Consider the following 13,812-nt stretch of genomic DNA (forward strand, 5'->3'; position numbering starts at 1 on the left):
CAGTTCATTTAACCCTGTTTGTCTCAGTTTCTTCATCTGTAAAATGAGCTGGAGAAGAAAATGACAAACCCTAAATGAGATCATAAAGCGTCAAGCACAGTTGAAATGACTGAACAACAAACAACAACATACAGTTTTTATGTTAATATTTTATTAAAAGCTTTTTGTTTTTAAACAACCGTTAGTTTACTTGTGGTGAGGTAGGTAAAAGTTCTTTTCACGTTTTTTTTTCCTAGGCAGAATGATATATGTGACATATGTGACATGGTATGTCCATACTCTGAATCAGGATGATGGTTTCTGTTTGAGGTACTTTGATCTAAGGCCACAGTGCATATATCATTACAAGATGCTGGGCTCTTTTTTGTGCAGTATTAATCAGAAAGTTGAGAGCATGATATTCTTCTAAATCTGCCACTCTAAACACTGTCATTTTCTTATTTTTCTTTAATAAGTTCTTTCACAATGTTTTGATAATTTTTCTGGAATGTTTATAAATACTATGAGCTTTCTAAACATACAAAATTCTTAGATAATAACAATAATAGCTAACATTTACATAGAGTTTACTATATGCCAGATACTGTGCAAGTATTATGTCTCTTAATCCTTAAAATAATCATGGGGGGTAGGGGCTATTATTACAATCATTTTATAGATGGGGGAAATGAGACAAATAGGTTAAGTGACTTGCTCAGGATCATAAAACTATTAAGTGTCTGAGCTCAGATTTGAACACAGATTTTCCTAACTTTAGCTCCAGCACTATACATTGCTAATATTATTCTTTTCAAATCAATATGTGAACCTCATTAAAAAATTTTTATGGGGGCTGCTAAGTGGTGCAATGAATAGAGCACCAGCTCTGGAGTCAGGAAGACCTGAGTTCACATCCAGCCTCAGACACCTAACACTTAGTAGCCATGTGACCTTGGGCAAGTCACTTAACCCCAATTGCCTTGCTTTTCCCCCTCCAAAAAAAAGAAAAAAAAAACCATTTCAATGAAATTTGGAGTTTTTCTTTGTTTAAATTGAACAATTTTCAGAAATTTGAAATGAAATATAGAGAACAAAAATTTCAGAATAATATGGTTTTATTCCTATTCACCCTTATCTTGGGGTGTTTATTTTTTGTTCATTTATTCAGCAGTAGGATTTCCTTAATTCTACTTTGTGTTACTATTTGAGGAGCTTTAGGGGATGCAAAAAACAATACTGTGTGCCCTACTCTGTTAGATTTTATGGAGAAAAAATACTTCTACATTCAGCTCACAGCAACCTTTAGGGTCCTGAAAGCTAGACTGTGAACATTTTCTTCTTCTTTTTAGTTCAGGCTAAATGTAGCCATTGACTGTAAGCAACGTTTCAAACTACTTTTTCCTGAAGCAGCAGTCACCATGTGGTTTCTGTCTCATGTTGGGGTTGAGAGATGTTGATGTTTTTTATTACAGCTTTTTTAATACCACAACTTGCCATTCTGTTTTATGGGCCACCAAACCAAAAAACAAACTAATGTGGTATTCTTTTTTAAAAATGTTTTCTGACAATGAAACCACATACTAGATCCAGGCATCCTAGAATGAAACATTCTGTCTTGTTGAGAATAGCGTGATAAGCAGTTCTAGTGCTTTTCCTAGCCAAAGAAATTTCATGGATTGTTAGTAAACTCTTCACAGTGTCCAAAATAAATCTAAAACCTAAATTCTTTCAGAGATTAACAAAACTTTCAGCATTCACAAGAAAATAAAGGATTATTTTAATAATAGACCTTAAAGTTTGAAAATGAAATTGGAATGTTTTTCAGTTATAGAAAAGAATATTCTAAACTGTTGTTCTCATTAACATTTCAAAGGATATTGATAACTGGTGATAATTTTATTTTTACACATTTAAATGAGCTGAATACATAATATTACAAAACTTTATGTCCCTCTCCTTTTTCCTGCCTCCTTGTGTATTTTGCACTCTGTGTTATATGTGTATGCCATTCTGTGTCTCCATTAGTGTCTCTTGAATTTTCTTTCTGAAGTTTTCCTTTTTTCCATCTTTTTGTTTGTTTCCCCTCTCTTCTTCTCCCTCTGCCCCTCCTGACATATATGTATATACACATATATAATATATATGCACATATATATATTATATATGTATATATTACTTTTTGCAGGGGAAAGGCAGGGCATTTGGGGTTGTGACTTGCCCAAGGTCACATGACTAGTTAAGTGTCTGAGGCTGCATTTGAACTCAGGTCCTCCTGACTCTGGGGCAGGTACTTTATTCACTGTGCCACCTAGCTGCCCCTCCTCCTGATATTTTTAAAAGAAATCTATTTCTTGAGTAGAGTTTTATGTTCCTTGTTTTTAAATAATTGAACGAGAAAATGTTTTCATGTTTTTATCTTTTGTAGTAAGAAAACTTTGTTAAGTAGCTTTTTTACCCACAGAATCCTGGAATCAGCATATGCTTCCCATCCATCCATCCTTTCTTTTTTTTTAAATTAATTAATTTTAATTTTAATTTTTTAAGCAATTGGGGTTAAGTTAACTTGCTCAAGGTTACACGGCCAGTTATTTTGTGTGGGTGCCAAGTATCTGAGGCCAGTACCAATCCTGGGTCTCCCGACGACGGGGCTGGCGCTCTTACTCACTGTGCCACCTGGCTGCCCCCCATCCATCCTTTCTAATAGGTTGTTGAAAGTTACATAAATATGTTAAGGCTTGATTGATTTTATATTGAGAGAAATCTGAAAAGGTGAAAATTTGTATAATCTGTTATCCTAAATTCTGCTCTGTTTTCTAGCACTTCTTCCATTATTAACTCTGCTTCCAAATCCAGGTTCTAGCTTGCTATTGTACAGTCGCAGGGTAAGGTCCTTGACCTTTCAGATATACTTCGGAGCTTAAAGCACTACTGAGGTTAAATCAAAATTGTACTATAGCTAATTTTCTCCCTCAGCAATTTTTAACTAAATAAGACTAAAATATAACTCTTTAAACTGTATTTATTTTGGGCAGTTAAATTTTGCATTTTCTTCACTGGCAGGATCCAGGCTATTTTAGCAGGGAGTATAACTGATTTTAATGGTTTAAGTTTAAATAATAATGCCAAAGTAGAAGGATTGCTTTCAAACGTTTGTATATATGCTACTGTAGTATCATAGATTTATAGCTGGAAGGGACTTTATAGATCATTGAGCCCAACCCTCCACACAACCCATTTTACAGCTAAGGAAACTGAGGCTGGGAAGGTTAAGTAACTTGCTCAGTCATGAAACTAGTTAGTTTTTGAGGCATGATTTGAATCCATGTCTTACTCCAGGTCTAGCCTCTCACTTTGCTATGTTGCATTTTATAGTTTATAAGTATTTAGGAATTTCTTGTGGCAGGTGCAAATTTTCCTATTTGCAAGGATATATAATCAAGAATATACTGTTATAGCCACATAGAGGTTTCAAAATTTACATTCATCCATTGTTGAATTGTTAACATTCTGACTTAGTTTTGTGTTAACTGAACTAGTCACCAGGACCAAATTGGTAATAGTATGGCTTTTTACAGGCAAGAAAAGAATATTCCATGTTAAAATTTGACTCATGCAATTTAGTTTATTGTAAAGGAGGGTATACTTGATATGATAAGGGAAGTCAGGTATACCTTTTTATTTTAAATCTTTCTTATTGTTCCATTTTCCCCATCAGAACCTAAGTCTCGAATCGAATCTAGAATCGAAGTTGATGGACTTTGATTTTCCCTATGGAGCAAGAAACCAAAATGCTCTTGTGTTTATGCGTGTAAATCTAGTGAACTATGTCAGTTTTATAAAGAATGCAGGCCCTTGGGCTCTTGTTTTATTGCCATGCTAGAAAATGGAATCTTAGTGTTCCTCATTTCTGTGTTATTTTGAAAGTATGATGGAGTTCCCACATAATAATACAAGTAAAATTTCACTCTTGGACTACTTTCCTGTTTCCCTCATACTATGTCTTTAATTTGTGCATTTGAATCTTTCACATGTACCAGATTTACGATTTAAATATAGAAAGTTTTGTCTCATGCTTTGTTTGGGAATATCTTGCTTATTTAGAAGTGCTTCACTAATTTGAAACTTAAAATTTGGTTTTGTTTGGGAAAAAGATGTCACACATTTTTTATTCCTTTAGTGGACTGACCTAGTTGCAGTTCAGTGTCTAGCCCCCATTTAAAAAAACAAAACAAAACTTTTATTTAACTATATTCTTTTCAAAACTTGTAATTAGTTTAAAAAAGAAGAAATGATTAAAATAAAAGTACTTACCTTATCAGGAATACCTTTTTCAAACTTTTCATTTTTGTCCTAGGAAATATTGATGAGGATGTTGTGGTGATTGAAGCATCCTCCACTCCGCAGGTCACTGCCAATGAAGAAATTAATGTTACCTCAACTGACAGTGAGGTGGAGATTGTAACAGTTGGTGAAAGCTACCGGTAAGATTTTACTGTCTTGATTATAAAATTTGTATGTAAGTAGAAATAAATGTATACAAAACTATAGTGTTCAGGATGCATATAAGTAGATAAACAAATTTTTAGTGGTTTGGCAAAATGAATTTGTTTATGTTAATAGCATATTTATATTTAGAATTGAAATTAGATAAGTGTAACTTTTTAATAGTTTTAAGGTATCATTGATCTTAGAGTACTGTTTTGTCATTAAGAACAACAAACTGTAGATTATTAAGAAGTGTGGGAAAATGTATGTGAAGTATTACAAAGAAGAAAAAAAGGACTAAAGAGTGATGATAATTTTAGGTTTTTTGTTTTGTATTTTTTATTGTGAGTGATATTAATTTTAAGGTTCTATTTCAGGGGGCATAAATTTAAGGCAATAGTTGTTTTTATGAAAAGAAAGAAAACAATTATTAGCCTGGACAAAATTAATAAGCACCAAAATTTAAAAAGTGAGGAATTCCAAAATTCAGAGAGAAAGAGCAAGTAAAGAAGGCATTTGGTTGAAGATGAGTGAAGAGAGAAAAAAGTGATATCATCTGAGTTTATCACAAATTATTTGGAAAGGAGAAAATGGATGAGAAGTTCAGGAAGCCTGTCAAGCCAGGCTTAAAGGCATGGTAGTGATGGGGTAGTGTGGTGTAGTTGATAATAAATTCCTGCTTCGATTTAATGATCATTTCATCCTTTAAAAGGAGGGAGAATCTCTGAATGAAATCTATTTTAGATCTGATTAAAATCAACAAGAAAGAAGTAGCTGAAGTAGAAATGATGAAAAACTTGGGGGGATATGAGTACTTTATATGAGAATTTGTAATGAAGGAGAACCATGTACCTAAAGGTTTTGGGAGAACAAAGTTCAACATTTTCAAAGAAATACAGAACTCTACAAATTAAAATCCTGATAAAGAAGTTAAGCAAAACAACTGATGGAGAGATCATAGCCGATAGTGTTCAATTATCATTTCTTTATAGATGATTCCCAAATCTATATATTAAGCCTTAGTTTCTCTCCTGAGAACCATTTGTGCATCACCACCTTCGTTTTAGACATCTCAAATTGTATTTCCCATAGGCGTCTCAAATTAACATACTCTAAAGAAAATTCATCTTCTCTACCCTTCCAAATTCTTCCCCTACGCCACTTTCTTAGTACTGCTGAAGACGCCACCATCTTCTCAGTCATCCAGGCTCAAAACCTAGGTGTTCTCTTTGACTCCTCACCCCCCTCATACCAGTGGTATCTATCTTTTGCCATGGCCTTTTGATTCTGCCTTCATAGCATCCTTTCCTATGTATCCTGTTCTCTCTGACAAAGACACAACTCTCACATAGGTGTTTATCACCTGTTTCCTGGACTGTTGCTATAGCTATTTGGTTGGTTTCTCTTGTTTGACTCTCAAGGCTCTTCATAATTTTGCCTCTTCTTTTTCATGCTTTTTTTTAAAAAAAATAATGTTTTCGTTTTCTCACAATTTTATTTGAAGATAATTTTTAGAATTCATCTTTATGAGATTTTGAGTTCCAAATCTTTTTCCTTCCTTCTTCCTTTTCAAAGCTTTTTATATTTTATTCTCTTCCACGTACTCTGTGTTCCAGCAACACTGACCTACTTGTAATTTCTTCAGCAGGAATACTCCCATCTGTTCTCTCCTTTCCTTGACTTTGTTCTCATTGCCCCCCACACCTTGGAAGGAAGGAAGGAAGCAAGCAAGCATTTATTAAGCCCTTACTATTTGCCAAGTACTGTGTTAAGCACTGGGGACACAAATAAAAGCAAAAAGAAATTATTTCTCTTACAGAGCTTGTTTAATGGAAGAAGACAACATACAAAAGGGAACTCAAAAGGGGGTCTAGGGAGGATGAAAGTAACCAGTACAGTGGGCATAGTTTTGAAGTCCAGAAGCCAAGAACAGGGTCAGAAGGGAAATTAAGACCAGCTACAAAATGGAGGTTTCAGGAGGAACTCACTAATGGGAGATGGAGACATGCCTTCTAGTGGAATTATACATGTTGTAAAGGCCAAAGGAATGATGGCATGTTCCAAGGTGGGGAGACCCTAGACCTTGAGGGAAATTCCAGAATGAAACAAAATGTTTTGAAAGTCCAGGAGCCTGAGAGAGCCTAAGGGAGGAATGAAGGCTAGCCTGGGCCCCGCTACAAAATGGAGGCCCCTTCTTCTACATTAGTTTCTGATTTCCTTGAAGTCCTAACTCAAATCCCTTCTGTTCCAGAAGGCCTTTCCCTATTCCTTCACCTGCTAATGCTTTCTTTCCTCTGTGTACTTTCCTTCCACCTTCTTGTACCTTCCTAGTTGTTTACTATTTTCTCTTCCATTAGAATATAAACTACTTGAGGGCAGAGACTTTGTTTTTGCCTTTCTTTGTTTCCCTAACCCTTAGCTCTTGGCCTGTCTTTTAGTGAGTAGTTAATAAATGTTTGTTGACTGATTTAATTGATGTTTTCACTAATATCCTTTTTGAATAGAAAATAAATGTAAAGTAACTTTATTGTGTGAAGTTAAGTCTTTAGTTCCTTGAAAATTGATAGTATCCAATCCTTAAAGGTCCTAGTTTAAATGCAAAGCTTTTTTTAAAAGCTCAGACTATACTCTGGAACCAGCAAACTGACCATTATATTTAAGGCTAATATTAACTCCTCTGACCCCTGGAAGTAGGTCTTGTTCCTACATATGTTCTCTTAGCCAGGACCTAGATAAACCTAATTTTGTTTTCAAGTACCCTTGTTCTCAACTACTCTGACCTGTAGTGGTAAGCATACAAATAGTGTTCTCCTTTCTGGAATCCTTAAACTTTTTATATTTATATATGTATATGTATATGCCTTTTTACCTATAGTGAATAAATTTCAGTCATTAACTATCATACAAATATTTTATCAAAACCAAGGTAAATTATTCAAGTAACAGTTAAATCTTTTCATCTATTAAACCAAATATTGGTATGTCCATACCACTGGTGGACTCAGTCGTTGCATTTACTCCTTAGCAGATTCTGATTTTCCTTAGTCAAAGATTTGTCAATTTACTAGGAGAGGTCTTGTGGGAAGACCTTGCCTGGTAGAATTTATAAGGAAAAAGGAGCATTTAACTTCATGGTGGTCAAATTAATAGTCTTTTCAGTTTGAGCTTGTAAATCACACTAATTTCATCATAATAAAATTTAATTTTTAAAGGTCTCGTTCATCAGTTGGACACTCCAGATCTCATTGGGGCCAAGGCTCAAATTCTCATACTACTCGGCCACAGGAGCCACGAAACCGTAGTAGAATTTCTACAGTTATACAGCCCTTGAGGCAGAATGCAGCAGAAGTTGTGGACCTTACTGTGGATGAAGATGGTAGGTTGGAATGGTATCAGTACATTTATACGTGAAAGAAATGTGTTAGAGCTGAAAATTCCCTTAATAAGTTAGTAGGGCAGCTGAGTGGCACAATAAATAGAACACTGGCCCTGGAGTCAGTAGGACCTGAGTTCAAATGTGGCTTCAGACGCTTAGTGCTTACTAGCCATGTGACCTTGGGTAAGTCACTTAACCTCAATTACCCTGCCTTCCCCCCTTCAAACAAACAAAAAAAAAGTTAGAAATTTAGGCATATATCAGTAGCATGCAAAGGGGTTATCATCTTTCCTATGTATGTTATGATTGTGTGTATGTGTGAGATGTAGACTGTACCCAAATTATGGACCAATTGTGTGTTGAAAGTTTATATTGTAGAGATACTTCCTCCAGAAATAGTGTTATAAATATTAACTTAAAATTATGATAGGGATCCTTCAAATAAAATTCATGGTATAGATGAAATTTATATTGTAGGAAAGAATACAGTTCTAACACAAGTAGTAGTTAAATAGAAAAATGAAATTAAATGTATATATATATATATATATATATATATATATATAAAAGCAGTTGGGGTTAAGTAACTTGCTCAAGGTTACATGGCCAGGTGTTTCTGGGTGAGTGCTAAGTGTCTGAGCCCGGATTCAATCCCCAGGTCATCTCGACACTGGAGCTGGTGCTCTTACTCGCTGTGCTACCTGGCCGCCCCTAAATGTTTATTTTTAATGCTGTGTTTAACATATGGGAATTTAAATAAAAGGGAATGAAAAGACAAGTGGGAGTTTTGAAGAGATTTTGAAGAGGGGAAACTTATGATCACTTTCAAGAAATTGCAAATGAATTTGGAATACACTTTATTTATGAACTGAGAATTGTGATTTGGGTTTTGGTTTTTTTCCCTACTTCATTTGCTAAATTTTTATCAAGTCAGCAAATCTAAACATTTACTGTAGATAAGTTTTTATGCTTGGAAAGATAGAATAGTAAAATGAAGATAAATGCAGATGATACTCTAGTGAGACACTCTTAACTCTTATTTCCTGACATTGTATAACATTGTTTATGAGTAGCAGAGAGCTACACTTTGGTTTCCTTTGCCTCCTCTCGATTGTGTTGCTCTGACAGAGCAGAAGGAATTTATATGCCTATTAGTGTGAAATGACTGTGGTAACCTTAATGTTGTCAAGTCTTTTATTATAAAATGGAATTCGGAGTCATTTTTACTCTACTAATAGTTTATTGTTATTTTTTAATTATTGTTGATTATTAATATGAACATTCTTTTTTTGATACTATCACTTTGCATTTCCTATTAAATTTATTACCCTCCCTTATTCCTTGTAGTACATAAGTAGAGTTAAACAAATCACCACATTGGCCATATCCAAAAACATATGAATCATTTTTCACCAGTAATTATCGCTACACAAAATGAAGTTCTAGAATCTTTTTGTATTCTTTTCCTTTACATTTTTATTGGCATTACGCAAATTATTTTCTTGGTTCTGCTTACTTTGCTTATTTTCATTTGATCTTATTGCTTAATTTTAGGGAATTTTTTTTTTACCATGTATCCATGTGTGCTTTGACAAAATTTATATTTCCTAAAATGGCATGTTTCCTATTAGATATAAATTTATGAAAACATTTTTAGCTTACCTTAAACAAAAATTAAATCAAATTTTTAAAAAAATTTGAAATAATAAGTTAATATTTTATGCTTCTTCATAGAACCCACAGTAGTACCAACCACCTCTGCTAGAGTGGAATCCCAGGTTGTGAGTTCTTCCAATAACAATTCAAATGCATCTACCTCAGAGCAGGCCTCTGAAGCTACTTCAGCTGTCTCCAGTACCCAGCCCTCTGCAGTATCAGAAACTTCTGCTCTTCCCAGCAATAGCTCTGCTGGTACATCAACAGGAGGTCTGTGAAATGCAGTATTTTTCAACTTCTTCACTTTATATTTTCAATAAAATTCATTCACTGATTTTATTAGTGAAAATGTTGGGACTTTTAAAAAACTGAAAGAAATTTTAGTTATGTCAGTATGAGACTGTTATTAAATTAGAACAAGCTTCAATCTTGTTGGACAGTAGGTTGAAGTTATATTGGGAATAGAATGTTAATAAGGAATTTAATGTTAATGAATATATTTTCAGCCAGTGACCAAAATATGACCAAAATGAGAGTGCTTTTCTTTGGTCCTACTTACTTTCATAATACCACTTTTTTAAAAGGTGCTCCTTTACTAGTTCTAGCATATATGTTCACAGGTTTTGAATTTCCTTCTCTCTGAAAGGCTGGGAGTTGTAGCAAAATTTTCACACTGAATGTCTGTTGTAAGTAGGTTATTTTCTACTTTTCTACCTGTAGACATTTGGTGATTATTCTAATGGTTAATAGACATCTGTTTGTGAAATTAAATATTAATGTCCATTTATAATAATTCTTAGGGAATGGCAAAATAGAATAAAAGTAGCGATGTCAAAAAAAATCATAGTTTGAAAAATTGGTTTGTACTTTTTGAAGTAGTGAATTCCACATTATTTTTTCCACATTAACAAACATTTTTTTCCCCTCACATTTAGCTATCCCTTAGGCAACCATCTAGGAAAAACCTTTGTCTTCTGCTTATCTTTTTTTTTTTGCTTCCAGGTTCTTTTGAGTCTGATAAGCAATGTGTATTGTTAACAACATAAGGAACTCAGATAGCAGAGTATTTAAGTCATTATACAAGTAATTTACAGATATTTAGCTTTTAAACAAATAAATTTTTTCCTCCATGGAATAAACTCTGAATTGAATAAGAATTTAATCTAATATCCTTAATTTTGGTGTGTCTGCTTTAATATGGAGAAATCAAACAGCAGGCTTTTTCTCACCAAATTGCTCTTATTACTCCACATTTTGAGGGCCACTGAACAAAACATTTTTTCCTTTTTTGTCTTTTTTTAGTTTAAATAATATTTTTATTTCTTCTCCAGTTACATATTGAGAAAATTTTTTAGCATTCATTTTTACAAGAATTTGAGTTCAAAATTTTTCTTCCTCCCCTCCTCTCTTCTGAAAATGGTAGGCAGTCCGATATAGTTTATACATGTGCTGCTGCCATGTAAAACATATTTCCATATTTGTAACAGTTGTGGAAAAAAAGGCAGATCAAAAGTAAATAAAACCATTAGAAAGAATGAAGTGAAAAAATATTCTTTGCTTTGACTTCTGAGTCCATCACTTCTTAGTCTGGATATGGAGATAGTATTTTCCTTCCTTGATGCCTTTGTACTTGTTTTGGATCATTGTGTTGCTAAGAAGAGTTGGGTCATTCATAGTTGATCATCACATGATGTTGATAATACTGTGTCCAATGTTTTCTTGGTTCTGCTCATTTCACTTTGTATCTGCTTGTACAAGTCTTTTCAGATTTTTCTGAAATCTGCCTGCTCATCCTTTTTTTTTTTTTTTAAGCAATCAGGGCTAAGTAACTTGCTCAAGGTTACACGGCCAGTTATTTCTGGGTGTGGTGCTGAGTATCTGAGCCTAGATTTGATTCCCAGGTCATCCCGACACTGGAGCCAGTGCTCTTACTCGCTTAGCCACCTGGCCGCCCCCTGCTCATCCTTTCTTATTGCACAGTAGTATTCCATGATATTCATATACCACAGCTTGTTCAGGTGTTCCCCAGTTGATAGGCATCCCTTTAGATTCCAATATTTTGCCACCACAAATAGGGTTGCTATAAATATTTTTGCACTTGTAGGTCCTTTTCCCTTTTTTGTGATCTCTTTGGGGTATAGACCTTGTGTACTGCTAAATCAAAGGATATATGCACAGTTTGATTGCCCTTTGGTCATAGTTACAAATTGCTCTCCTGAATGATTGAGTCAGTTCTCAACTTCACATGCAGTGCATTAGTGTCCCAATTTTCCCATATCCTCTCCAACATTTATTATTTTACTTTTTTGTCATGTTACCCTGTCTCATTTCTCAGTTGGCAATAGATCTAAATAGATTAGGTTAAAGTTGTTTCTTGGAAATCAAGTAAGCTGGGAAGAAGCAAGAAATAAATGTCCAGTAGATGGATCCAATTTAAGCAGAGATGAGAACATCCAAGGAGGCAAGAGTCTGGGGAAGGGGCGGCGGGGGGCGGGGGGGGGGGGCAGGTAGGTGGAGTTCCGGCCTCAGACACTTAACACTCACACAAAAAAACTAGCTGTGTAATCGTGGGCAAGTTACTTAACCCCAATTGCCCTCCAAAAAGGCAAAAAACAAAAGAGTCTAGAAAGAGGAATGTGGTAGCAAGGTGAAAGAATTTAGCCTACTCTAGGCTGGATAAAAGGACCTGAACCCAGAAATGCAGATCTAGAATTACTGTCTTAGTTCAAATTGTATGGGAAGGTTCAGGCAGATATACACCAAGGGATAGTATTAAGACAGAGACTATTATATTAGGATAAAAATTATCTTTCTTCTTTCCTGGTTTATGTTCCATACCTACTTTGTATATACAAAGGTTCACTGATGAGTACTGGCAAAGTGAGTATTCTTGATAGCAGCAGAAGTATAGAACTAGGTTTTTGGGTGAGTTGTCTGTCTGAAGTTTGTGTATCATCTAGTATATGTCAGGTGTTAATGTGTTTGGACCAGGCACAGCAGCCTTTACTATGAGGGATAGCCTCACAGTGAAGATGTGCATGCAGCATTGAAGGCATAATTACTTGACTTACTGTAATGGAGGAAGAATTCCTTAATTTGAGCCATTTGTGCTCTAATTCTTTTTTCCCTCAGCTTTATTATTTTCTCTTCCTAAATTCCAGTGTGAAACCTAATAGGATATAATATTCTCATCTTTCAAAAAAATGAGTTACCTACCATTAAACATTTTACTGAATGTTTATTTTAAGTATGCTTTCACCAAAACTATACTATGGGCATAAGTTTTGATATACAAACAAAATAATTTGCCTATTATGGGTGTTGTAATTTTTTATCATGATTTGTGCCTGACTTGAAAAGTTCAAAAGCAGGATTCCTCAAAATTTTTGATCTCTAGATGCATTCCTAAAAATTATTGACAGTCCCTCCCCAGATAACTTTTGTTTATTGGGTTATATCTGTTAATATTTCTCATATTAGAAATTAAATTGTCTTAGTATTATGAAAATAGTTTTGAGTTTGAGGACCCCCTGAACAATTCTCAGCGACCCCTGGGAGTCCCTGGACTTCCCTTAATACTACTAGTTAAAGTATAACCCTAGTATAGACCTTATGACTATTGTCTGACAACAGCCTAGCTAAGTGTGGAGAGGCTTATCTTGAGGATGGCTGCTGGGGTTGGATTTTTTTTTGCCATGCCAACTTTCGATAATCATCTAATAAGTTGTAAAAGCATTATTATATTCATATTATGATCATTTCACTGAATTATTAGTAGTATTCACTAAACATTTTTTGGTGAGCTAATTCTTCATTTGTTGCTTTTGAAATTCATGGTGATAATTGGCAATTATTTAACAGTAGTCTTATGCATTGTTTTTTATTTCAAGATGATATAAGGAGAACCACATCTAGTGCTGTAATGGAAACTGGCCCTCCTGCAATGCCAAGGTTACCTTCCTGTTGCCCTCAGCACTCACCATGTGGAGGGTCGTCACAAAATCTCCATGGCATAGGACATCCCCACACAAGTTGTTTTCAGCAACATGGACACCACTTTCAACATCATCATCACCACCACCATAATCCTCACCCTGCTGTTCCAATTTCTCCTTCATTCAGTGAGCCTAGTTGTCCCGTGGAAAGACCTCCACAAGTGCAGGCACCATGTGGAGCAAGTAGTAGTTCTGCTACCAGCTACCATGACCAGGTATGTATAATTTGTTAATAGTTACTTAATTTTTCTTGAGAAGTATATATAGAAGCTTTCAAAAATGATTGCTATCATGTTTTCATATATTAGAAAGGTTTTACTT

At 34.7% G+C, this 13,812-nt stretch overlaps 1 protein-coding gene across 5 annotated transcripts in view; it reads left to right on the plus strand.

Annotated features, from left to right (window-relative positions):
* Positions 1 to 13,812, plus strand: part of RNF111 (ring finger protein 111) — a 160,686-nt gene that overhangs the window by 107,058 nt on the left and 39,816 nt on the right. For all 5 annotated transcript variants that reach the window (XM_069098162.1, XM_069098161.1, XM_069098164.1 and 2 more), the window contains exons 3-6: positions 4,334 to 4,460; positions 7,677 to 7,840; positions 9,575 to 9,766; positions 13,387 to 13,706. In XM_069098162.1, coding sequence (XP_068954263.1) covers positions 4,334 to 4,460; positions 7,677 to 7,840; positions 9,575 to 9,766; positions 13,387 to 13,706 — 803 coding nt within the window. The remainder of the gene's footprint in view (positions 1 to 4,333; positions 4,461 to 7,676; positions 7,841 to 9,574; positions 9,767 to 13,386; positions 13,707 to 13,812) is intronic.

This window comes from Petaurus breviceps, unplaced genomic scaffold (assembly GCF_028583685.1).
Source record: "Petaurus breviceps papuanus isolate PSGF00001 unplaced genomic scaffold, PetGlider_PUasm1.0 37, whole genome shotgun sequence".
NCBI classification, from domain to species: Eukaryota; Metazoa; Chordata; class Mammalia; order Diprotodontia; family Petauridae; genus Petaurus; species Petaurus breviceps.